The following is a 27069-nucleotide window of genomic DNA, read 5'->3' as shown; positions in this document are numbered from 1 at the left end:
CCAATCAGAGGCAAGAACACAAAGGCCAGAAAGAATAAAAGAGTTCACACAGAGAGAAAAGCAAATCACTTAGCTGGAGCATGAGATATAAAAAAGTAAAACAGAAAGTAGGCAGGGGGCAAATTTCTAATTCTCAAAAAGCTAATTTTGTTGTTGCTCTTATTCACAGATTTTTCAAAGGACATCATCTCTCTAATTGAAGTTTTCTATAGGATTTCAGTCATTCTATTCTTGCTTCTTTGAGCAGCTACCAGTTCGATCATCTCTTTTGTTCTTCTCTAAAAGCTCCGGAGGCTATCCAACTTCATGAGGTCTTTCTGAAGCAAGTTTAGGCAAGGGGAAGCACATCCTGTTGGAACCATACATGGATATTTACCAATTTTTATCACCGTTCTTCTAAGTATATTTATCCTTAGGCAAATACCTAACCACCCTTATTATATATATTCTGCAACTGGTACACATCACAGGATGTCTGTTTTTTCCCTATTAAACAAAAAATGGTTTTTAAAACAATCACAAAATTTCTTCCTCCACACAAATTTGTCCAGTCAAATGTCAAGATATTCATTTCCTATCCACAGATCACATTACCAATGCACATTCAAAGTTTTAAACAGGGTTCCAAGGCAATCTCCTGAGTAATTAGATGATCTTAGTAGCCTTAAAATACAAACTGGAAAGAAGGTTTTAGTTATATAAAGAGGAGTTAAAAATATGATGGCATTATAAGAAAGGTCAACTTTCCGTAACCTTGAGGGTCAGATGGTCAAAAATGAACTCAGTCATCAGTTTTGAATATAGTTGCTAAGTGCTTATGTGCAGTTAACTTAAGAATGCTGATTGAATGGCTCTTCATAATACTGCCAGACAAGAATCAGGAGAAAAACTTCAAAACCATTTTCTAAAAAGCTATTTTCCTGGTTTCCCTAAGTTTATGCATTTATGCATCATTCTTATGGTGTATATTACATTTTTGCAAATACATCTGCTAATCCTACTTGTTCACCAACATTACCACAAACAGACCCAACAGAACCTGTTCCACAGGCTAAAAACTAACTTTACATTTTTTCTATAAAGTAAAAAACTGACTGGAATTTAAGTCCAAGTCTATAAACACTACAGAGACTTGGCTGAGGTATATTTCCTAAGATGATCCTAAGGGGGGGCGGGGGAACATGCCACAGTGTCCTTCGGGCTTCAGAGGTAAGGTTAATAAAGTCCAAAATTTTTGTTCAAGTCAGCCAAGTTAGGCATATACATAAACATCTAGATTATAAAATTTACAAATAGTAAAGAGCTTCCAAAATTGCAGTCAAGTGATAACTGTGTAAGAGACAGTATGGTTTTAAATGAAGTGCTACTGTACAAACTTCAAAATTTATTTCCTGGTATTAAAAGCCTGGAATCTCGGGTACACATAAATAGGAGGATATATAAACTATAGTATATTCATAAAAGAAAATAAGGCTTATCAATAAAAAGGAACAAACTAGTTATACACTTGACATTATGGATGAATTTCAAAAACATGCCAAGTGAATGAAGCAGACACAGAAGAGTATATGTTATCTAATTTCTTTTATATGAAACTCTAGTAACTAGCAAACTAATCTCTGGGAGTTGGGTACTGATTGTCAAGGAGCATGAGTTAACTTTCTGGAGTGACAGTAATGTTCTATATCTTGATAACATTTGAGTTACAACAGTATACACATTTGTCAAATCTCAGCTAATGTATACTTAAGATTTGTGAGTTATATTTTTATTTAAAATTTACATAACGATAGACATATTGAACTCTGATTTGCATATTAAATATACACAATTTACTTTGAAACACATCAATATATGATAGTTTAATAGATGGACTCTAGATGTTGGGTATATCGATGTTCTTGTAAAATTCTTTTAACTATGCTCTTTCAAAAAGTTTCATCACAAAATGTTGGGGGGGACATCTGATTTTCCTAAAATGGAGTGGGAGAAAGCTATGTAGCAAAATATGGACATAAATTTTACTTTATTATTATAGAAAAGTTTAATTGGATTAAATGTTTGAGAGAACAGAATTATTTTTTAAGAATCCAAAATTACAGAGAAGGAAAAAAGGACATTTACTCAAGATTTTTACGTTTTCTTTTAGAGTTTCATATTTCTAACAGGTTTGTTTTTCATCTGGGTTTACTTTTCTAATATGTAAAAAGGAATTTGTAAATCATATTCATCTTTTACCTGTATCCAAATAACATAACCACATCCATTTCACAAGCACTTCTAATAGCGATAAGACACATTTTTCCTGGAAACATTTGCCACTGTACTAACAATTGAATGTGAAAGCGAAGTTACATTGTTTCTAAGTAGACTAACAGAAAGAATAAGAGTAAAGAGAATGTCAAGTAGTTCATGCCCAAATATACTTAACTAAGCTGATTTGCCAAACACGCAATATGGTGCCAATTTCCTCTCTAGCTATAGGAGGTCACCTCAAAAATCTGCTGCCCATTTATCTGAACTCACCCAGATTGTCCATCTATGGGAATTACTACTTCTAATTGTTCTCTTCCCAAATTAGTTTTATAAAAGTAAAGTCAACCTTTTGTTCAAACTTTAATTTTTCCTGAAGTGGACTATCAAGTCTTTATGCCAGAAATATTAAAGCTGCCATTTATCTCACAAACAGAAAACTGGAATTTTGTACTCCATGATAACTAAAAATAGCTTTTTCTAAGTATCTAATTAAACCAATTTCAACTAAATTTTATAATTTTAAGCGTATTTATAGTCTCTGCAACCAAAATGTATGGAAAGTAAGATAAGATCGCTCTATCAGTAAATCCTCATGTACTTCTACAAAAGGAAAGAATTTTCATATTACAATATATGCAAAAAATACTTATATGAAGTGAGTGTTCAAATTTAATAAAAGCTAAAAATCTATAAAGTAGCCCATTCAAAAACAAAGGTTAGGTAAGTCTATTGCAAATGTCATTTCAAGGCACGTGTTATAAATACACCTAGAACTAATAGCAATGCATTGCTTTGGACAGAAGGATTTAATTACTTAGAACGAACAAAGCTGAGGCAGGCAAGAGATGTCTGAAATCAGCTGGTACCAATGTCATCTCTTATTTATTACCTTTGTTACCTATTCTTTGTCAAGAGACTTAGTGTACTAAATCGACAACAATCCCCCAACCTGGCAGGGATTCGGGGTGGTTTTCTACTAAACAGCCATAGTAATCTTCTCTGTATGAATGGTACATGGCCCTCTCCAGCTAAACCCTAAAGGAGCATGTTCCCCGCCCCTCCCTGCTGAGTCACTGTGCTGGAAAACTGGTCCCTGTGCTTCAGTAGATGGCACTCTTTCCTCTGACACAGCTGTCCAGGAGTTTCTGACAGAGTAGAGGGCATGCAGACCTGGCATCATTCCTTTTTTTTTTTTTTGAATCCACAACTATGGCCCTGGCAAAGAATTCAGCCCTATCTTAAACAAAAATGAGGACAAAAAAACAAGTTCAGACAAGAAGAAAATATTTGCAAATTGTCTAACAAAGGACTTATATCTAGAATATATAAAGAACTCTCAAAACTCAATGGTAAAAAAAAAAAATCCAATTAGAGAACGGGCAAAAGACATGAAGAGACATTTTACTGAAGGCAAATCAGCACGTGAAAGGATGTATAATATCACTGGTTATTAGGGAAATGCAAATTAAGGCCACAATGAAGTATCACACACGCTCACAGAATTGCTAAGACAAACAATAGAGATAACACCAAATGCTGGTGAGGATGTAGAGACACTGGATCTTTTATACATTGCTGGTAAGAGAGTAAACTGTAAAGCTACTCCAGAAAACAGTTTGACAGTTTAAAAACTGAACACACACTTAACATATGGCCCAGCAATGACAATCCTGGACATCAGTGCCATAGAAATGAAAAGTCTGTTATTTGTCCACATGAAACCTGTACATGATTGTTCATACCAACTTTATTTGTAATAACAAAAAACTGGAAACAACCAAAACATCCTACAATAGGTGAATGGTTAAATGAACTAAAGTATATCCATCATACCACGAAATTCCACACAGCAATAAAAAGGAATGAACAATTGATACATGCAACATCTTGAAGAGATCTCAAAGGCACTGTGCTGAGTGAATAAAAGAGTCCATCTCAAAAGCTCACATACTGTCTGAATCCATTTATACAAAATTCTTGAAATAAATGTATAGCAAGGGAGAAAAGATTACTGGTTGTATGGAAGAAGGTAAGGGTGGGGTGGGGAGTGGCATAGGGTCTGAGTTGTGACTGTAAAGGGGTAGCATGAGGGAGACTTTTGTGGTAATGGAATAGTACTGTCTCTTGATTGTAGCAGCGACCACATGAATCTACACATGCGGTTCAACAACAGACCTAAACACACACTTTATACCAATGCCGATTTCCTGGTTTTGATACTGTACTAAAGCTAGATAAGATTCTACCAGTGAAAATAACTGTATAAATAGTATACAGGACCTGTGTGTTTTCTTCAAAACTTTCTGTAAATCTATAATTATTTTTAAACAAAGAGCTTTTTTTGTCTAAAAATAAACTTAACATCTAAAATACAGCTACAAACTGTTAGTACACAGTATGAAAAACTAATCAGAACTCAAGATGAAATTTATAGTCTACCACCTCTGAAAAAAGATTGCCAAAGCAAATAAAATTTAATGAGTAATATCAAACTGAGATATCTATATTTGCTTACGTCAAGAGAATTTATATACATTTCAAACGTAAACTACAGATTTTTTACCCACTAGCTCACTATACATTAAAGAAGTTCTAGCACTACAACACTGATTGATAATCTACTATCTGCAACAGTGTTTGTAGAATATAAGGATGAAGCCTAGTATAGTGTTTAAGGCTGAAGAGTTGGATGGTCTAAGTTCAAAAACTGGCCAGGCCACTGCTATGCCATCCTGGACAAATTACTTGACCTCTGTAAGATGATATAGACATGGTAAAAATATTATAAATTATAAATAACATGGTATATCATATAAGTAACAGAATATAATTATAATTATATAAATAAAATATTTAAATGTCACTAAAATATAATCTAATCCTATGATAAATAAATAATCTGTGTGCCATGTTTACCCTAACAACCAGAATATAGAAAGGCTGAAAAATGCAAGCTATCTCAAAAAACTTCTGATTAACCAAGGAAATGAGTCATATGCAGTTGTCTGTGAAATTAAGGGGCCATAAGTACTCAATAGAAAATGCCAAACAAGGACTACATAAGCATTCTGGGAATTTAGGAGAGAGAGATTGTTTCAGATACAACAAAGTGATGCTGGTTTTGTGGAAGAAGTGGCACTTGAGTGGCTTTTGAAGGACATACAGGATTTCAACTGACAGATATGCTGGGTCAGGTCTTTCAAGTCAGAGAGCATCACATACATGGTACTGGGAAGATGGAAAAGTTAGAGGCCTGCTCAAGTTATCCAGTTTTGCTAGTTACAAATTAGAACCTAGGCTGACGGATTCCTGCTCAGAATTCACAGGGTCCCAGCCTAGGCCATCACTAATTATTTCCCTTACTAAGTGTTACTATATTTTTGAAACCATAGGTGTACTTTTATCCTCTATTGCTGGGGCCTGTGTAAGTAGAAATGACCAGTTCTCCCTGATAAAGTATCAACAGATGAACTGAGATTAGAACAATGATTATACAAATGGACACGTTCAAACACCAAACAATCTTCCAGCACAAGATCTCACCGGTCACTTCATAAATATAGGCTGTATCTACCCAAATAAATTAAATAATGGTTAACGTACATTGAAGGCTGAATGATTCTCTTCTTGTCCCTGACTCAAAGCCTTAGTTTGAGGTCACAGGGACAGACCACATAAAGCTATTTAGGAAAAACTACATAGAAGATTTCTAAGAATGTTTTACCATATTTCAGAATAAAACTAAAAAGTGAAATATACAGTTTTGTTTACAAGAAATTTCAAAAAGTCAATATTATAGATTAAAAATAGAGAAAAGTCAGGCCAATAAGTTAGAAACTATTTTATTCTACTTCTCCATTCCCAACATATGTTGAGCACAGTCAAAATTAATTCAGGGAGATTATAAATTGAGTATCTGGGACTAGATTGCATTATTTAGCAGAAGTATGCAAGAAATCAGTTTCTAGGATTTATTAAAAGCATATTGCTCAAGAGGTTTGAAAGGGTAGGTGGGAGCAAATACTACATTTACGAAAGTGAGTAAAAGTTACAAAGTGTCCAGCTTAATACAAAGGAAAAAACTACAGACATACAGATATATCTACACCTACTGGTAAACGTCCTTTTTTAGTAGAAGTTTTGTTCTCCTAACCCAAACCTTTTTTTTTTTTTAAAGTATGTTTGATTTACAATGTTAAATTAGCTTCAATTGTGCAGCATAGTGATTCCATAGTTATACATTGTACTCCATTTAAAGTTATTATAAACTATTGGCTATACTCTCTGTGCTATACGCACAGAGAATTTTATATCTCGTATCTTATCTATACATAGTAGTTTGTACCTCTTAATCCCCTTTCCCTACCTTGCCTCTATTCTACCCCTCTCTGCACTGGCAAACACTAGTCTCCATATCTGTAAGTTTGTTTCCATTTATTACATTCATTTATTTTTTAGATTCCATGTTTAAGTGAAAACATATAGAATTTGTCTTCCTCTGACTTATTTCACTAAGCATGATACCCTCCGGGTCCAACAGGTTCTTGCAAACAGCAGAATTTCATTCTTTTTTATGACTGATTGCTGTGGCTAGGACTTCTAATACTATGTTAAATAGAAGTGGTGGGAGTGGGCATTCTTGTCTTGTTCCTGAATTTAGAAGAAAAGCTTTCAGCTTTTCACTGGTGAGTATGTTAGCTGTGGATTTGTCATAAATGGCCTTTATCATGTTTAGATATGTTCCCTCTATATCCACTTTGAGAGTATCTATCACAAACAGATGTTGAATTTTGTAAATGCTTTTTCTGCATCTATTGAGATGATCACGTGATTTTTATCCTTTGTTAATGTGGTATATCACATTGATTGATTTGCAAATATTAAACCATCCTTGCATCCCTACAATAAATCCACTGGATCATAGTGTATGGTCCTTTTTATATACTGTTGGATTCAGTTTGCTAATATTTTGAGAATTTTTGCATCTATATTCAAAGACATTGTCTGTATTTTTCTTTTCTGTAGTGCCTTCGTCTGGTTTTGTATCAGGGTAAAGGTGGCCTCGTAGAATGAATCTGGGAGTGTTCTGCCCTCTTTAATCTTTTGGAATAGTTTGAGAAGGATAGGTATTAGGTCTTCTTTATCTGTTTGGTAGAAGTCCCCTGTGAAGCTGATCCTGGGCTTTTGTTTGCTGGGAGTTCTGTTTTTTTTTAATTACAAAATCAAATTCACTGCTAGTGATCAATCTGTTCAAGTTGTTTCTTCTTGATTCAGTCTTGGCAGGTCGTTTGTTTTTGAAATTTGTCCATTTCTTTTAAGTTGTCCAATTTGTTGGCATATAGCTGTAGTGTTCTCGTGTGGTTTCTTTCTATCTCAGTGGTATCAGTTGTTGTTCCTCCTCTTTCATCTCTTGTTTATTTGGATCCTCTCTCTTTTCTTCTCAGTAAGCATGGTTAAAGGTTTATCCGTTTTGTTTATTCAAAAATACAGCTCTTGGTTTCATTGATTTTTTTTTTTTTTTGTCTCTTATTTCTTCTCTGATCTTTATTATTTCCTTCTGCTGACTTTGAGCTTTGATTGTTGTTCTTTTTCTAATTTCTTTAGGTGGAAGGTTCGGTTGTTTAAGATTTTTCTTGTTTCTTGAGGAAGGTCTAGTATCACTACAAACTTCCCTCCTAGAACTGCTTTTGCTGTATCCCATACATTTTGGAAAGTTGTATTTCCATTTTCACTTGTCTCAAGGTATTTTCTGATTTAATTTCTTCATTGACGTGTTGATTTTTTTAATAGCATGTTTAGTCTCCACATGTTTGTTCTTTTCCCATTTTTCTTTCTGTAATTGATTTCTAGTTTCATACCATTGTGGTCAGAAAAAAATGCTTGACGTAATTTCTATCCTCTTAAATTTGTTGAGACTTGTTCTGTGGCCTATTATGTAACCTACCCTGGAGAACATTCCATGTGCACCTGAATAGAATGTATTCTGTTTTTGGATGGAATGTCCTGTAGATATCTATTAAGTCCATCTCGTTTATTATGTCATTTAAGGTCACTGGCCACTCTTGCCTTATTGATTTTCTGTCTGGACAAGCTGGCACTGATGTGAGGTGTTAATGTCCCCTACTACTGTATTATTGTCAGTTTCTCCCTTTATGTCTGCTAGTATTTGCTTTATCTATTTAGGTGCTCCTGTATTGGGTGCATAAATGTTAATGAGCATAATATCCTCTTCTCATATTGATCCCTTTATTATATAATGCCCTTGTCTTTTATTAGTCTTCTGATATGAGCATTGTTACCCCTGCTTTCTTGTCATTTCCATTTACACATAATATCTTTTCCATCCCCTCACTTTTGGCCTGTGTCTTTATCTCTGAAGTGAGTCTCTTGTAGGTGGCATATAAAAGTGTCTTGCTTTTTAATCCAATCAACCACTCTTGATTGGAGCATTTAGTCCATTGACATTTAAAGTAATTATTGATAGGTATGTACTTATTGCCCTTTAGTTACTTGTTTTCCAGTTTTTGTAGTTCTTCCCTGTTCATTTCTTTTGTTTCTACCCTTGTGGTTTAATGATTTTCTTCAGTAGGATGCCTGTGTTCCTTTCTTTTTAGTTTTTATCCATTGTAGGTTTTTTATTTGTGGCTACCATAAGGTTCATATATATTTACCAGTTTAAAACAAGTAGAAACAGGTCATTTAAGTTCAAACACATTCTAAAAGATCTATATTTTTTTCTCCATTTCCCCATCTTTTTGATGTCACATTTCATATCTTCATGTTTATCACTTAACTGTTTATTGTAATTTTAGTTGTTTTCACAATTTTTTGTCTTTAAATCTTCATACTGGTTTACTTAAATGGTTGATACTCAGTCCTTACTATATATTTCCCTTTCCTAGTGGGATTTTCCCTTTTCTATAGATTCTTCTTTTCCACGTAGAGAAGACCCTTTAACAGTTCTTTTAGTGTAGGTTTAGTAATTATGAACTCTTAGTTTTTGTTTGTCTGAGAAGTTCTTCATCTCTCCTCTGATTCTAAACGGTAATCTTGCTGGGTAGAATATCCTAGGTTGCAGGTTTTTCCCTTTCAGCACTTTGAATATATCAGTGGCACTCCCTTCTTGCCTGCAAAATTTCTGCAGTGAAATCAGCTGCTATAGGGATTCCTTGTGGGGATTCCTTTATATATGACTCTGTTTTTCTCTTGCTGCCTTTAGAATTCTTTTTTTTAATAAATTTATTTATTTTATTTTTGGCTGCATTGGGTCTTCGTTGCTGCATGCAGGCTTTCTTTAGTTGCAGCATGCAGGGGCTACTCTTTGTGGCAGTGCACAGGCTTCTCATTGCGGTGGCTTCTCTTGCTGTGGAGCGCAGGCTCAGTAGCTGTGGCTCGCGGGCTCTAGAGCACAGGCTCAGTAGTTGTGGCACACGGGCTTAGTTGTTCCACAGCATGTGGGATCTTCCCAGACAAGGGCTTGAACCCATGTCGCCTGCATTGGCAGGCAGATTCTTAACCACTGCACCACCAGGGAAGCCCCCTAGAATTCTCTTTCACTTTTGTCATTTTAATTACGTATTGGTGTGAGTCTTTGTGTTCATCTTGTTTGGGATTCGCTGTGTTTCCTGCATCTCATTATCTGTTTCCTTCTTCAGGTTAGGGAAGTTTTTAGCCATAATTTCAAATACATATTCACTAAATGTTTATTAAATACCTACTATGTGCTATTGGAGTTGGAATTCTTTTCAAATCCTCAAAAAAAAAAAAAAACATAAAAAAACAGAGGTACACGTAAGCTTGGCATTCCTCTTATCTTGGTGTACAAATACGTCAAGATGTTGGGGATAGCACTTCAACTCTGAGCAGTATCTTGGGGCTGAAATACCAGAAGTGACTCTATCCAGATGGGAGCTTTAAAGGAATTGGTTAGTTGGGGCTGCACATCCAGGGTTGCTGAGAGCCCAAGAAAAACATTAACATGTTCTACACGAAATCTCCAAGGGCAAGTACCAAAGCTAAGAATGCATTCTCTAATAATAGCCACCACTACTAGTTGTGGGGCACAGATTGTTTTAAGGTGATTGTGCAGGAGGTGGCTGGAATGGAGTGAAACTAGGAGGAGACTGCAAGAGATATCAATGTGGAAGGGGCTACACTTATCACCCTCATAAAAGAACTGAGAGGATAGCGTTAAATCTCAAAGTGGTATTTCCTATTCCAACAATGCCAGTGTGCATGATAGGGTCGATAAAGCTTTCCATAGCGTTCTGCAAACCAAACCAGGACTGGAGGGAGGTGGGAAAACAGCTACTGAGAAGAGTTTTTAGAGCCCGACCCAGCACCACATAGTAGTCTACTAACACTACTAAAGAATCCAGATCTGTCCCAGCCTGGGTCACCCTAGTGCTGAACTACTTGATTTCTCACTATAAAACCTGAGGCTCCCAAACTTACTTTCTATCCTTTGCTTGTCTACTGTGGAAGAAAGTAATCCAAGATCTTCTTCCCTACCCTGCTATTAGGTAAGACTATTGCAGAGAACCCTTTTCAAGACTTATTACTTGCAAGCAATATTTAGAATAAAAACAGAAGAGTTCTAAAAGCTATCACTCCCTAGTGACATTTCACAATACACCCACTAAAATTTGTTAAAGACAACTGATGGCATCAAATGTCAGAGAGATGTGAAGCATCCAGAGCTCACTGCTGTTGGGTGTATAAAATGGTACCACCACTGGAAAACTGCTTGATAGTTTCTTTAAAAGTGCAAGCTACAACTGCCCAATGACCCTACAAATCTACGTGTAGGTATTAGCAAAGAGAAATGAAAACACATGTCCAAAAAGCTTTGTTCAATAATGACCCAAAAAGCCTTGTACAATAATGTTCATAGGAGCTTGAATCATTATAGCTGAAAACTACAAACAGCCCAGATACCTGATAGGAGAATATATGAACACACTATGATATAATCATACAATGGAATACTGCTTAAAATAAGAAATGTCCTACTAATACACAGAATAAGAATAAATCTCAAAACTATGCTTAAAGACCACAATAAAAACATGTAGGAACACTACTATATATAAAATACATAACAAGGACCTACTGTATAGCACAGAGAACTATACTCAATCTCTTGTAATAACCTATAATAGAAAAGACTATAAAAGGAATATATATATTTATATACATAGTTATAAGTGAATCATTTTGCTGTACACCTGAAGCAAAACATTGTAAATCAACTTATTTCAATAAAACTTTTAAAGAAAAACATGTATGATTCTATTTACATAAAATTTTAAGATAGGAAAAACTGACTTTTTTTTTTTAAACAGATCAGTGGTTCTTTCTGGGGTTGGGGGATTAGTTGGGAAGGGGCACGAGAGAATTTCGTGGGTGATGGAAGTGTTCTTGATTGCTCACAGAGCTGACAGTATTGTTTCTCTCGGTATTATAAAGTTTTGCTAAGAGTTAGCTACTTGTCAAAGGGAACCCAGAGCCAGTGTCCAGCCATCCTTGGCAGTGTCACAAATGCAGGGTGGTGGAGATAGGAGCCAGGAAATAAGATGGTGCATCTCGGGATGCACCACCAGAAAGACTAAATAAAAGGGGTAAGGAGTCAAGTTTATGAAAGTAAAGAAGTGAGTATGGGAGGCGTGACTTCCCCTGCATGGAAAAAGTCCTAGACAATGGAGGGGCTGCCCAATAACCTTTTTAAGCCTGTACAGGGTACTTGTCCTTACGCTGCAATATCCTAATTCCTTTACTTCCAGGAATTGCAGGAAATAACCCACCATAAGCGGAAAAACCCACTCTAAATAACCTAACCATAAAGTTAGGCATTTCAAGGGTGTCACTTATGGGCCAAAGTATTTAAATTTCTACCAGCTTTTCTTACCTTGCTGTAAGGACCATGAAAGCCTGTGTTGACATGGAGACCCATGGAATGCCGGGCCAACGCTCAAAAGACAACTACCCAAGAGTATCACTTTGACCTCCAGCAGACTATGTGAATGAGAAATTAACCTCTATTGTGTTAAGACACTGAGAATGGGCATTGTTAGTTACCACAGCATAATCCAGATTATCCTTATTAATATAACCTATTTTTTCTTTAACCTATTTCGAAAATGAATCCATTCAAAAGAAAAAAATTATGCATAGGATACCACATTAGCTCCATTAAGGGCTCCCCAAAGTAACAGGATTTAGTCCCTACCCTCAAGGTGGTTATGGTGTGATAGGGAAGAAACGCCATGCACTGCAATAACCAAGATATACTAGTGTGATACCTGAGGTATTAACATAGCACTATGGGAGGTCCAGATCCAACACTCAAGCATTCTCTCTAAGCTACAGTAAGCCACAGGTGCTTACATTTCTAAAGCATTAGAACTGTGCTATATATGTAATTTGCTAGAAGTACAGATAATTATTTATCAATATAGGTAGAGAGCATTCAGAAGAGTCTATAGACAGTCCTCAAATTGCTCTCTTCCTTGCCCCATGTCCCAGCAGTTTTAGATACATCAGAATGGAGATTCCCTGCCATAGCGAGCCACCATCACTGCCGGGAGGATGTAGCTTGAACACCCCCGCATACCTAACACACAATACAGGGCTAAATATATAGTTCATGTCCCTACATATTCCTTCTAGTGTCAACCTATGCAGGTATCCCATGAGTTCAGACCTGGCTTTAACACTTTCTCATGTCTTCATCATCACTATCAGCATTATTTCAGCATACCACCTATGGCAGATATTGTTCACAAATATCCCAATTCTATTCCTTTCCAGCACGTGTGTCGCTCCTGGGCTGTGGCCTTTTAGAAATAGTACATGAGTTAACACAGTATTTTTCCTACCTCAGTGATTGGAAAGCTGTGTCAAGATGGAGCTGTCAGCCTGGGTCCCAGAGTGACCACAAGGAGTAGAGCTCCCCTCCCAACTCACACGGAATATGTAGAATACCAAGAAATAAAACCTGGCTGCAATAAACTATTTGGGGTTATTAACCAAAAGTAACTTGGACTATCCTGATACAACACTCTTCTTTTATTTCTGAACAGTTACCTTCTGCTGGCAGTCTTTTCTGCCCAAGTTTTTACACTTCTTTGACTCCTGCCCTTCCCAGATTTTGTATATAAAAAAAAAAGGGTTGGCCTTTATAGGCATTACTAACCAATTAGAGGACTCCCCTCTTTCCAAGTATCAATACTTGACTCAGACTGAATGGATACAACTTTTACTCTCATGACTCTAAACCAAAATGTTATAGCGACCTGCTCCTAAGATATTTATTCAGAGATTGAGGAATAAAGCGAGAAACAGAGGTGGGCAGGTGAGAGACATGAAGAAAGTCCATCTGTTTAAGGGTTCAAGGAGATTATAGAAACTAAGAGGGTTCTGGAAGCCTTCAGCATGATAATAAGCATTCTTCCACAATAGATTAATAAGTATTAGAGGCCTTTAAAAGGGAAAATAAAGTTCAATCAACCATGCAGATAGACTTTTGCAGGTATGTTCAGTGGCTTAAAGTAAATCTGGCACAGGGCTCATATGAAATCAGAGCTCACTTCTTTCTGGTACTGTCTTTTTCACTCATGGGAGTCAATTTGTAAAGAATTACCAAATGTATCTGCTTCCAGAAATGCTTAGTCTTTTAGCTCATATTGGGGTGGGGGGGGGGGGGGATGAGAACAAATGGAGACTGTCATGAAAGGGCAGAGGTAATGCTCACAAGTCAGGGTAGGACTTATACAATATTGGTCATTTAAGTATTAAAAATGGAGAGATTCTACTTATAGTTTGGAGTTAAAAAAACAAGCAAGCAAATAAGCCATATTTACCAAGAATGAGATCTGAAAATTGGGGAAATGTTCTGTTATGTGCCAAATGAAGGAATCTGGAATATGATTATACACAGAATCTTTCAAAAGTACCATCCCTTGGACATAAAGTATGAATGAGTTGACAACATTTTAAGAATAACAAATGACTAAAATTTGGAAGTAAACAGCCTCTAGATCTTTATTATATCCCATTATGTGCCCTCCCCCAGCACCCAAGAGTGCAAAATAGCAGATGCTTAAGAAATGCTTAATTAATCTAGCGGTGTAAGGGGTTCATTTCAGAAACACTGTGACCTATTCAGCTGCCTTTCACTGCTCCATGATTTTCAGTTTTAGATTTGTCCCTGTGTCACATCAACATACGTAAACCCTCTTCAAACCCAAGAGAATAACTAGGACTAAAACCTGATATGAGTTTTCTGTTGGTGGCTTCAGTGACATAAAGCTTAGATTCATTGATTAATCTTCACTTTCTCCACTGACACAGCATCACAAATATCTTCTCCAAGTAAAAACGTAAGCATGCCTAAAATATAAATTCACCCTTAATAATCCTAATGTATCTCAGGAATAACCAATTGATAAATAGTACACTAAGCTAATTCTCACATAAAATCCCTGCATTAAATTCATCTAATGGAAAAATCAAGGCATATTTATCTTTGCACATTAACTTGAGAAGCACACCTAACTGAATACCCACAGCAGTCGATCTGTTACCTCCACGGGGCAGGACTGCTTAAGCAGCATCACTGGCTACATCATTTCATGAGGTATTTAGCAAAAGCATGCAAGCCACAGATGGAGATTTGTAAAAGACTGTTAAACCCCTGCACCTAATGTGAAAGACACCTGTAAAGTTAAAACAGTAGCCGTGTTTTCCCCTGCTAGGTGGTAGTTAAGAAGTCTCAGGCTTAGTGACCTACAAGTAGGTTTGCTCATCCTAAGACCACAATATCAGACTATTTTTATAAGGTAGGGTATCAAATGTGATTGGCTTTTATTGTATTTATAAGCAATTAAGGGTCTTCAGGGTATCTATTTTTGGAGGAAACCAGATTGCTTTTGTAGGGCATGCCTGATGGGGTCCTAAGATTGGTTCACATGGCTTAGAAACGAATGCCCACAAGTCATTCTGATGGTCCTCCTAAGCTTGCACTTAACATGGAAATAACGCAACAGGAATGCTGGTTCAGGAATGTTGGCTTATTCCTCCCTACCAATGAGTTAACTTAGAACACACTGGTTCCCATGTGAAACGCCCTTTAGCTCTTGTTTTTGTCATGTCACTCATCCTGTGGTGAGAAACGTTATAAACATAACTGTTTGATGCTAGTGACAACTGCCATACTTGAGATGCGCTCCAGACATTTTGTACTTTCGCAAAAGAAGCAATGAGTGAATCAGTAAAGGACAGCTCTGCATTCAGCCACCGAGAGCCAATGATGACATGCCTGCCAATTAATTCAGCTGCGACCATCCCTCAGCTTACACGGAAAACTTGGAGACATGAGCTCAGCAGCAGTCGTGCAGTGAGGCTACTGGATGGCTCTCATTTGGAATGCTGAGTCATGTCCAAATGGTGACCTCCTCCACGCTCAGCACTGGAACCCCGCTGAACAGCCGCAAAACCAATAGTCAGCTCTCTGTTCAAAGGGAATAGGAGAAAGTGACGGAGAAGACTTCTCTAAACAAAGAGCACGGACGCATGCGACATCCAGGTGATTCAGGGCAGGGCTGGAAAACATCTCAGCAAGAAAGTACTGAGCAAGAAAAACCAACAAGCTAATACAGAGGCGATAAGAAGAAGAGATCAGAAAAAGAATCATTTATGCAGGAAGATATTTATTGCATAACTACCAGATGAACAAATTTTAAGTACAATCGATAAAGAAAAATATATTCCCCCAAGAGCATTAAGCGATAAGTAGGGTTAAACACATACAAATCTAAAGACTGCACACAAGATACTCCTAGACAAAACTAGAGGGGTTCAAGTCTCTCCATCCCTTTCCTTTCTGTTACTCATTTCCTAAGTCCAGTCTCATGTCAAAACAGTCTAGTATCTATGGCTGCCTTAAATGTAACAGATCCTCTAAATAGTCGCACTAGGAATTTAGTAGCTTGATAACCTACTCCTAACCACCAGAATTATAAAAGAAGTTGATTAGAAAGGACTCTTAAACCAAAGGAATTTTCCTAGGATAGGTACCCTGACCCAAACTTTCAGGTAGTATCACCATCATCATCGCAGTTGTGGTCATAGTCACTAAAGGTACAATCACAGTGTTCCAGGCACTCTCAACAGCATTTTACTGTTTTAATTCAATTACTTTAATCTTCACAACCCAATAAAGTATTTTATAGATGTGGAAACAGACTCCGAATTACTTATCAGAAGTCCCTCAAGTAGCAAGTGGCAGATCTGGGTTTCCCATCTAGGCTCCTGTGATCCCAGAGTCCATGTTTTTGCCACTACATACATTCATCAAGACATTAGGCTAGTTTATAATCCCAGGTGAAAATTCAGGGACCTGAATATGGCCCAGTGAGAAGAGCTATAGTTCAGCTAAACACTTTAACAAAAAGAGATAATGGATGAGAAAATTTCTATCCATGGACACTGGAAGAAATAACTTTGGGGACAGTGAGGTTACGTGGTTTAAAATTTTGGAAAAAAACCCATAAGAATATTTATTTATGCTAGTTGCCACCTTCTTGTTTCACATTAGTATGAAGAGTGGATCTTGTCCATCTCCCCCACAGAAGACCTAGTCTATGCCCTCCAGGAGGGTGTGACCAATTTTTACCTGGAAGGGCATCAGAAAACAGGTGGCATTTGAACTATGGTCTTCAAGAAAAAAAAAAAGATTTGCCAGTCAGAGGGAAGGCTCATCGTAGCTTCTGTGATTTCAGTCTACCTACCGTTACAGGCTAAAGGAGGCTTGAGAGAATCAGGGTGAGGTCAAAGCACTGGCAAAAGAGACCAGCTGGTGTCTACAGGAGGCTCCGGGTGGTATCGTTATCTATGAATTTACCCCAGCCTTAGCGTAACCCTTAATCTTGCAAGTTTTCCAGAAGGAATCATAAGACAGCACTGCAACTTTCCAAAAGAGGAATCTTGCAAAATAGGAAACATTTGAGAAATCTGAAAGACTGCAGAGAGGAAAAGAGGTCAGATGATTTTGTTTTTAAGGGAGAAATATGAAAGTTTTGGAAACAAACATATAAAAGTTAAAAAAGTTAGTTTAGAGATGACAAAGTTTAAGAACTTAGCACACCGATGTACTGGCCAAATGTAATAGAACATGAACACTATGCTGAAATGGTGCATTCCTGTCAGTTTCAGTGGAGGCCCTACATCTCTAGGTGACCCAGCCCAAGGTGAGGCGCAGACTACTACACGCAGGGCTTCCCACGTGAGCTCACGGACTACTTGTGGCTCATTAACTACTTCGCACCAAGAAAAAAAAAAAAAAAAAAGGGGTCCTAGTAGTTGGAGATCTCTGCAGAGCAGCTTTAATATACTAAGAGAGTGGGAGTTAACTGCTAGATTCTCAGCAGCTGAGGAAGGATCTACGCTTGACCAACAAGAGAAACATAGGTGATTCTTAGCAACAGTAGTTGTGGGGTGATGTCCCCAACGAACTCAAGGCTACAAGTGTCAGATTAAACATCAGCCAACCTGGGAGAGCACATATGCAAGAGTATTCAACAGTATTAGGATTACTGCCTGTGTTAACTGACTAAAGACCACCTCCCCCAAAGATTTCCTAACCCCTGGAATCAGTGAATGTCATTTCTATATCAAAGGTGAACTAAGGCTGCAGGTAGAATTAAGATGGCTAATCAGCTGATTTTAAAATGAGAAACTAGCCGTAATTATCCAGGTGTAATCCAACATAATCACAAAAGTTCTTACAAGTAGACAGTTGGAGGAGAGAGTCAGAGAGATGGTGATGTGATGTGAGAAGGACTTTGAAAATGGAGCATGGGGCCATGAGCCAGGGTATGCAGGCATCCTCTAAAAGCTGGAGAAGGTAAGGAGCTTTCTAGAAACTCCCTAGAGCTTCCAGAAAGGGAAATAGCCCTGGTGACAGCTTGACTTTAGCCAGTGCGACCACAGTTGTCTTCTGACCTCCAGCACTATCAGATACTCGGTTTGTGTAAATCTGTTACAGCAGCAGAAGGAAACAATACACTACTTTCCAGCCCCCCTTCTCCACCCTCTTGCGGTGAGAGTATGAGAACCTGAGGTTAACAGCTAGGAAATGAGTAACAGCACCATGAGGTTAGAGAAGAGAGGCCAGCTTTTCCACTTGCTAGTGATATCTCAAAGCGGACTTGAGCTGGGTTAAGGGCATAACTCGTTTGAAGTTTTGATTATTACACTAAACTATATTAATTACTGACAGGAGGGCATTTTATTACTTCAAGTTGACCAGAAGAGTCTTGGAATTTGCCGCACATTTCATCCAAAGACAAGGGAAGAACTATCCACATGGAATGAATTTAAAGCGACAGTGGGAAACAAACGTTGTTGGCAGATTATCCCCCTTGAGTTTTGCTTATTCAACATGACAGCTACATACAACTGAAGAAGGATGGCAAACAGTAAGCTCAAAGAAGAGTATAGGATGATGAATCAGAACAACCTCCTACTGTACTACTGAGAGATTTTTACATTTCAGAAACAATGAATAATGATGAAGGTGCTTAAAGCTATGTAAAAATGTAAAAAAAAGGAAATGTCAAAAATAATAAAGCAGGGTGCTACAGATTAGGGATATATGTACTCATGGGCGAGTAGGGATTTGTAATTATATAAAATCAAAGATGAGTCAAACATTTTTTTTTTCAGTTGAATTCTGCTACTGAATGAATACTTGTGTCCCTCCCCCCAACCAAAATCCATACGTTGAAATCTAAAAACCCAGTGTGATGGTATGAGGAGATGGGGACTTTGGGAGGTGCTCGGGTCGTGAGGATATAAGTCCTCATAAATGTGATTAGTGCTCTTATAAGAAAGGCCCCACAGAGCTCCCTCATCCCCTTCCACCATGTAAGGTTACAGTGACAAGACGGCCATCAGTGAGCAAGCAGGCCCTCATCAGACGCGGACTCTGTCAGCACCATGATCGCAAACTTCCCAGCCTACCTATGAAAAATAAGTGTTGTTTATAATCCACCCGGTTTATGATATTGTTGTTATAGAAGCCTGAACAGACTAAGAGAAACTCCAAAAGGAAGTGATTTCCTGGTGAGTTCAACGTAGGCATTTCTCTTGGTAACTTCCCCGTGTCTCCCCTCCACTGAAAATAAAAGAATTTTAAATATATCACGTGCCACAAGGAAGAAAGGGGCAATGAGAGATGGCAATGCAATTTGGAAGGTTGTAAGCAGGCAGATGGGTAACACGTGGCTTAACAAAACCGAGACTGCAGATACCTGAGCCAGTATAGAAAGAAGCCAGCAAGAAGCAAACCAATGATTTAGGGCCTGGAGGCACCAAGAGCCCTGAAGGTAGAGGCAAGGGCTGAAAAGAGAGAACTGGCTGACACTGCACTGGCAATCATTTCCCCCAATCCAAGTGGAAAATTACAAGTTTTCTCTATGGAGAGATAAAGCCAAGGAGACTATAAACTTGGGATATGAAATTTGCAGACAATGAGCACAGTTGAGCATGCATAAACTCTAGAAAATTAGATGAAAGTCTGCACTGAAAATGAATAAGGCTTCCCTTAGCTCACTTCTCACTCTAAGCCTCCTGCACACTGGTTGCCAGGCTTATACCCTTGAGGCATAAGATTAGAAGATTCCTTTAAAACAGTGGTTCTCAAGCATGGTCCACAGACTGGGGATGTAGTGAAAGGTCTCTCTATGAAACCAAAAGGAGTTTCATTACGTCGACATTATTTGGTGGATAAATTATATCCACCACCATGAGCTTGACATTTTTCTGATGAGAATGATAGTGATAAAAGCAACTGTGATTTTTTGATATTGTATAATGAGATGTGTCAATATTTGAAAGACTGGCATAACTCAGTCAACTAGTATTTTCCGAATGACTCATGCATGTTACAAAATGTTATAAACCCATGCATAGGTATAAGTTCCATTAAAAAGGCAAGACTGACCAATGGATTTTAAGAGTTCTTCCATATGACTTCAGATTCCACATTGCAGCTAACCTTTAAGAATTCAACCATTTGTCAAGTTTTGGCGTAGTATCAGAGAACACCCACAATTATTTGAAACACTGTTAATATTCCACCTTGTGCCAACTATATATCTGTGAGGCCAAATTTTCTTCCAATACTTAAAACAAGTTTGCAAGACTGATAGCAAAGGCAAATAGGAGAATCTAGGTGTCTTCTATTAAGCCACAGATTTGCAGAAAAGTAAAACAAAGTCACTCTTCTTAGTAATTTTTTTTCTTGAAACAGTTAATTTACATAAAAATAATCTGTTTGCGTTAGCATGTAGTGGGATTACTACTGTTATTTTTAAATGAAGTAATTATTTTTTATAATTTCAGTTTTAGTTTCCAATACATAAGCATTGGTAGACATAACCTCCATAAAAAGTTCTATAAATTGCACTGTCCAATAGGGTGGAAACTAATCACATGCGGCTACTAAACTCTTGATATGTGACCAGTCTGAATTGAGCTATGCTATAAGTGAAAAATATCTACTGAATTTCAAAGACTTAGCATTAAAAAGAATGTTAAATCTCTCAATATTTTATATTGATTACATGTTAAAACAATATTTTGGATTTACTGGATTAAATAAGATACATCAATTTCAACCCTTGACTTTTTTTTTTTTTTTAACATCTTTATTGGAGTATAATTGCTTTACAATCGTGTTAGTTTCTGCTTTATAACAAAGTGAATTAGTTATACATATACATATGTTCCCACATCTCTTCCCTCTTGCATCTCCCCCTCCCTCCCACCCTCCCTATCCCACCCCTCTAGGTGGTCACAAAGCACTGAGCTGATCTCCCTGTGCTATGCGGCTGCTTTCCACTAGCTATCGGTTTTACATTTGGTAGTGTATATATGTCCATGCCACTCTCTCACTTTGTCCCAGCTTACCCTTCCCCCTCCCCGTGTCCTCAAGTCCATTCTCTAGTAGGTCTGTGTCTTTATTCCCGTCCTGCCCCTAGGTTCTTCATGATTTTTTTTTTTTTTTAAGATTCCATATATATGTGTTAGCATATGGTATTTGTTCTTCTCTTTCTGACTTACTTCACTCTGTATGACAGTCTCTAGGTCCATCCACCTCACTACAAATAACTCAATTTTGTTTCTTTTTATGGCTGAGTAATATTCCATTGTATATACGTGTCACATCTTCTTTATCCATTCATCTGTCGAGGGACACTCAGACTGCTTCCATGTCCTGGTTATTGTAAACAGAGCTGCAATGAACATTGTGGTACATGACTCTTTTTGAATTATGGTTTTCTCAGGGTATATGCCCAGTAGTGGGATTGCTGGGCCATATGATAGTTCTATGTTTAGTTTTTGAAGGAACCTCCATACTGTTCTCCATAGTGGCTGTATCAATTTACATTCCCACCAACAGTGCAAGAGGGTTCCCTTTTCTCCACACCCTCTCCACTTATTGTCTGTAGATTTTTTGATGATGGCCATTCTGACTGGTGTGAGATGATATCTCATCGTAGTTTTGACTTGCATTTCTCTAATGATTAATGATGTTGAGCATTCTTTCATGTGTTTGTTGGCAATCTATATATCTTCTTTGGAGAAATGTCTATTTAGGTCTTCTGCCCATTTTTGGATTGGGTTGTTTGTTTTGTTGATATTGAGCTGCATGAGCTGCTCACCCCTTGACTCTTAATGTGGCCACTAAATATTTAAAAGGTCATGTAACTTGTACTTTTGATTTGCATTACATTTCTATTAGACAGCACTGGTCTGTAAGGTCCTCAATGATTTTTAAGTGTGTAAAGGAGTCAGGAGACTAAAGTCTGAGAACGGCTGCTCTAGAGGGATATGGATCTGTTGGAAAAAAACAATCAAACTGATAGATACTGACATTTAGGGGGCCCGACAGGACACAAAATGACTCTACAGGGAAAACCACCACCAGTCAGTAAGACCAGAACACAAATTCACTCAAATATAAGCAGGTGGTAAGGCTCACCAGACAGTTGTGCAAAGCCTCTAACAGGAACAGCAGAGTCCAAAACAACTAAAAATGAAGAATTAGGTAACCCTGTGAAAAGACAGGGTAAATAGCTGAAATAACTTCAAAGACTTACATATCCTCAGAGATGAGAAAATACTGCATCCATGAAACAACAGTTACATTTAAAGATGTTCAAAAAGCAACTTAATTTTGATAGCAGAAATTTAAAATTCAATAAAGATAAACCTCAAAAACTTCAGAGTAGACCAAAAAAAGAGGAAAAATAGGCGGAAACAAGAAATTTAGACGTGCACTCCACAAAGTCCAAAATGCAAAAGAGCCAGAAATAACTGAAAAATTGAGTGTGGGAGTGGAAGGGGAGAGGAAGAGAGGGTGAAATAATGTTTCCCAAAACTGAAAGTTACGTCTACAGACTTAAAAGCTCTAGCAAGTGCCCAAAACACCCAGCACAATAGATGATTTTGAAAACCACACACATCATGAACTTGCAGAGAACTGGAGCGGGGGCGGGAGGGGGGGAATGAGAAAGTCTGGAGGTGCAAAGAGGAGGCTTTATCAGCAATAACACTAAAAACTGAAAATAAACACTGCCTTCCAAATTCTAAAGGAGAATTACTTTACCCTAGAATTTCTCATCTTGATAATCAAGTATGAGTGAGGAATAAAAGATATTTACAGACATGAATATCAAAAAAAGAAAAAAAAAGTTCAAGAATTTTTTCTCAGAAATCTACTAGAGGTGTTTGAAATATATTTAAAGGAGTATCACTGAACAAAAATGAAACCGTTACTAAAACCAGGACAATATTTGTATAAGCAAAAAATTGATTATACTACGTGGCTCAGCTTTGAACTATATTTTCCAGTCATACTAATGTAAAAACTAAATACTGATTGCCTCAAAATGTTTAACTAATGAAGCACAGGATGCAGAGGGGGACGAGGATGTAAACTAAGAAGAAATGAAAAAGAACTAAGTAAATCATTATATCAACCAAAGACATCTTAAATTTGAGAATCAAGAAATATTCACTCAGGCATATTGCTAAGAAATGAGAAGAAACGCTTAAGGTTGAAATTGGTTGTCACTAAGGAGTAGGAAGGTATGGAACATAAAATTGCTGGTATATGTGAAAAACCTTGTCCTACATGTATAGTGTTAAAGGCCTTACTTCAATTAGTTTAAAATAAAATTTTAAATATTTAAAATATCAAGTAACAAAAAGGGAATATACATTTAACTTTAAAAACACATTTATCGGGCTTCCCTGGTGACTCAGTGGTTGAGAATCTGCCTGCCAATGCAGGGGACACGGGTTCGAGCCCTGGTCTGGGAGGATCCCACGTGCCGCGGAGCAACTAGGCCCGTGAGCCACAACTACTGAGCCTGCGCGTCTGGAACCTGTGCTCCGCAGCAAGAGAGGCCACAACAGTGAGAGGCCCGCGCACCGCGATGAAGAGTGGCCCCCACTTGCCGCAACTAGAGAAAGCCCTCGCACAGAAACGAAGACCCAACACAGCCAAAAATAAATAAATAAATAAATAAATATACCCAAAGTTTAAAAAAAACACATTTATCAAAAAAAAAAAAAAAAAAAATAGACCCTTGCAAAGAAATTTAAAGTTTGTGAATTTCTGTTGACAAAGCAAACCAGCCTAGGAAAAAGCTAAGAAAATCAAATAAATGTATTTGTAATTTGTGTTAATAAATTCTGCCAGTTTTGTTTTAAACCAGACATAAATGTAAAGAAAAGACAGCCACCTGTCTAATGATTCACCAAGGATCATAAACTAGGGATCCACGGGCTGACCCGACCTGCAGATCTATGCTGTTTGGGCTACAGAGTTTGTTGTTTAAAAACCAAGGGAGACCGCAGTGGAATCCAAATTGCTGTCTTCCCTTGAAAAAGCAAAAATCTGGCCACAGACAGCCCATGTTACAACCAACAACAACCAACCAAAACTGAGCAGGGGCAGCCTACTATCTCCCCGAATTGAGCACCACACATTCCACTACCAGAGAGTGCAGATTTCTCTGCACACGCCCCTATAAGACGACAGAAGATAGACCAAGAAGATCTCATCTTTCAAGAATAATCAGAAATAGTGCCTATGTGTCTGTAAAAATGAAGAAAATTCTCATTGTCTAAAATGCAACAGCAGATATTTATTTCTTCAGTTCCTTGTGCAGCCCCTGCAGTGATTTGAGCCTGAGACTCCTGGTTTAAAAGTTAATAGGCTTGAAAGAAACAAACATTCAGTTCATTTTTGCTATGTCCTGCAAGCTTGTATTTATATATTTTTCCTACGTATTGCAAGCTTTATATATGTAATACATGCAGATAAAAGTAAAATAAGCACATCAGCATATTTTAAAATAATTGGAGACTTTTTTCCAATTTAACCTGTAACTATATGTTAACATTCAAAATGAGACCACTTCAACGTTTTCTTCATCTTACTTTCGATTTTATGATACATATTATAATCCTATTCATGCAAAAAATCTTTAAGTCCTCTTAGAATGAGGGTGAAGGAAGAACGGAGAGGCAGCGTAACTTTAAAACAAAGACTATTAGTTTTATTTACATGCCACGACACAATCCCCAAATGACCTCTGCCTTTCCATAACATTTGAACTGAAGCGACAGAATGGAACATCACATTAAAATTGAAAGCAAGATAAAAGGTAGAAGTCCTAATCAACTGGTCAACATAGCATTATTCATGACAAGGGTTTCCCCCTTTCTCAGACAGGGTTCAAAATGTCAGCTTGAACTATGTAGCAAATTCTAATAGGATGTTTCTAAATGAGTATCCTAAGAGGGCAACAAGGATTTCTTCATCTGTGTGTAGCACATTCAGAATGACACTAGCTACTTCTCACCTGGCCCCAGGAGTAAAGAAAGTCTCCCCAACCCATTTCCTTTCATTCCTGATGCATTTGGGCTCTGGCTGAGCTAACTAACCACTCTCCTAGCAGGACAGGAGCCAGAATAAAAATTTTGTTTTGGGTTTACAAAGCAAAGTATGGGCAAGAAAGCTCTTTCTGAAGGCCTCCCTGCTCTGGTTACAGAAATACTCTGCTAGCAGGGTGCTGCTCTACCCTCTGTGTTGGAAGGATGGCATCAGGGAAGTCGTTTAGAAAAGCAGAAAACCAAGTGGTTTGGTTACAGAAAACTGTAACTACCATTTTCAGTGTAAACTGTAAAGTACCACTGAGGTCTTAAAATCTTAGGGCAATTTTTCAAACATGTATCAATTAAATTTTGTATGATAAAAATACAGCTATGAGAATAATACATACTTAAAATTGCTGGGCAGCAGTAACAGAAATTGGACCAACTAGTCAGGTACTTTTCTCAGAATGCTCAGATGGGAGGACATGACGGTTCTCCTCCAGAGAGAGCACAGCCTGTTGTGAGGCAGACCAATATATCAAAATGATTCTATAAAGGCACGGGAACAAGCAGCCAGAGCTCTGCTGATAAACTACTTAAAGTCTTGGTAATATGTGCAACATTAACCAACAACAACAAAAAAACCACATCAAGATTTGATCTTCCTGTAATAATATGGAACTTTAATTCTTCCTAAATACCATTTTCCAGTTGCAAGACACTTAACAAAATATTTGTGGGTTACTAAAAAAAAAAAATGATGTTAGTTACATCATACATTACACCTTGATACTCTCAAAAACTTAATTTTAAAAATCAAAACTTTCTAAATAGATCCAAAACCCTACTGAGGAAAATACCTTAAACACTTCAAATTTCACTTTAGAAACAAAAGTGTAAGTTATAACTTTTAATCAGGATATCTTAAAAGTAGTGTAACTCCAGAGCAATATAGCAAGGTATTACCTGAACTATAATTCCATCATAATTGGAATTATTTAACACAGGGAGACAAAGACAGATTATTGAAGTACACAGTCTCATATCTTTATTTTAAATGAGTTTCAAATTTCTCTCACCCACAATTTAACATTGTAACCATTCTCATATTAATCTGAGAAATGTAAATTAAAGACTGAAATCCTTTTGACTTCCCCAATATCATCAGAATCATGCAAACATACATGTGCTGTATATGTATGTAGCTGGGGTGGGTGGGTCATGGTGAGATTATGTCAAAGTCAGGATCTCATCATCGGAATACTTCCCAGCTAATTGACATCTCCATGCAATGAACTATGAATGTTACCAGCACCCCCAAAGTTACTGAGCCAACCAGTTGATTTATTTGTGTTAAAGAGTTTATGCTTCCAGGACACATTACACCCTAATCCCATCTCCTTCCAGGCATAACCCTGAGAAAGTAAGACCCAGTCAATTCAGAACAACTCCTTTCGGCTTGAGCTTCTAGGAGCAAAGGAACATTCTGTGCAGCTTTACTCCCAGTGCCCTCCCCCCGGAGATGCACAGCCACACACACACACACACACACACTAAGGGGACAATGGGAAAGGGCAGATATTTCTTTCCTGGGAAAAAAGCCACAGTGAAAGTTTTGGAGGAGATAAACATATTAACAGCTAGTGGAGAGCCATGGAAAGCTTCTCCCCAAGCAAATGTGCTTTGCTGTAAACTTTCCTTGCCCCTTACAATATTTAGTGTTGTGTTAAAGCAAATATCTTTAAAATCCACAAGCATGTGCTGTTTTCAGATGCCTAAAATTAAAAACAAATTCCCCCTCATTGCCTATTTAAAACCAGCAAGACATCCACTCTATCACCACAAGATATTTATCAAGTA

The 27069-nt window shown here is 37.5% G+C and overlaps 1 protein-coding gene across 3 annotated transcripts in view; it reads right to left on the bottom strand.

Moving 5' to 3' along the window:
* Positions 1–27069, bottom strand: part of PARD3B (par-3 family cell polarity regulator beta) — a 1037301-nt gene that overhangs the window by 953646 nt on the left and 56586 nt on the right. The window contains exon 2 of one of the 3 annotated variants that reach the window (XM_082397042.1): positions 23563–23652. The exons of the other annotated variants lie outside the window; for them this stretch is intronic. Within the exon in view, the coding sequence (XP_082253168.1) occupies positions 23563–23652 (90 nt within the window). The remainder of the gene's footprint in view (positions 1–23562; positions 23653–27069) is intronic. 3 annotated transcript variants of the gene reach the window in all.

The sequence above is a fragment of the Balaenoptera borealis genome (genome assembly GCF_965194805.1).
Source record: "Balaenoptera borealis genome assembly, chromosome: 6".
Lineage (NCBI taxonomy): Eukaryota > Metazoa > Chordata > Mammalia > Artiodactyla > Balaenopteridae > Balaenoptera > Balaenoptera borealis.
Note: the sequence above shows the minus strand (reverse complement) of the source record. Positions and strands in the feature narration are given on the sequence as shown.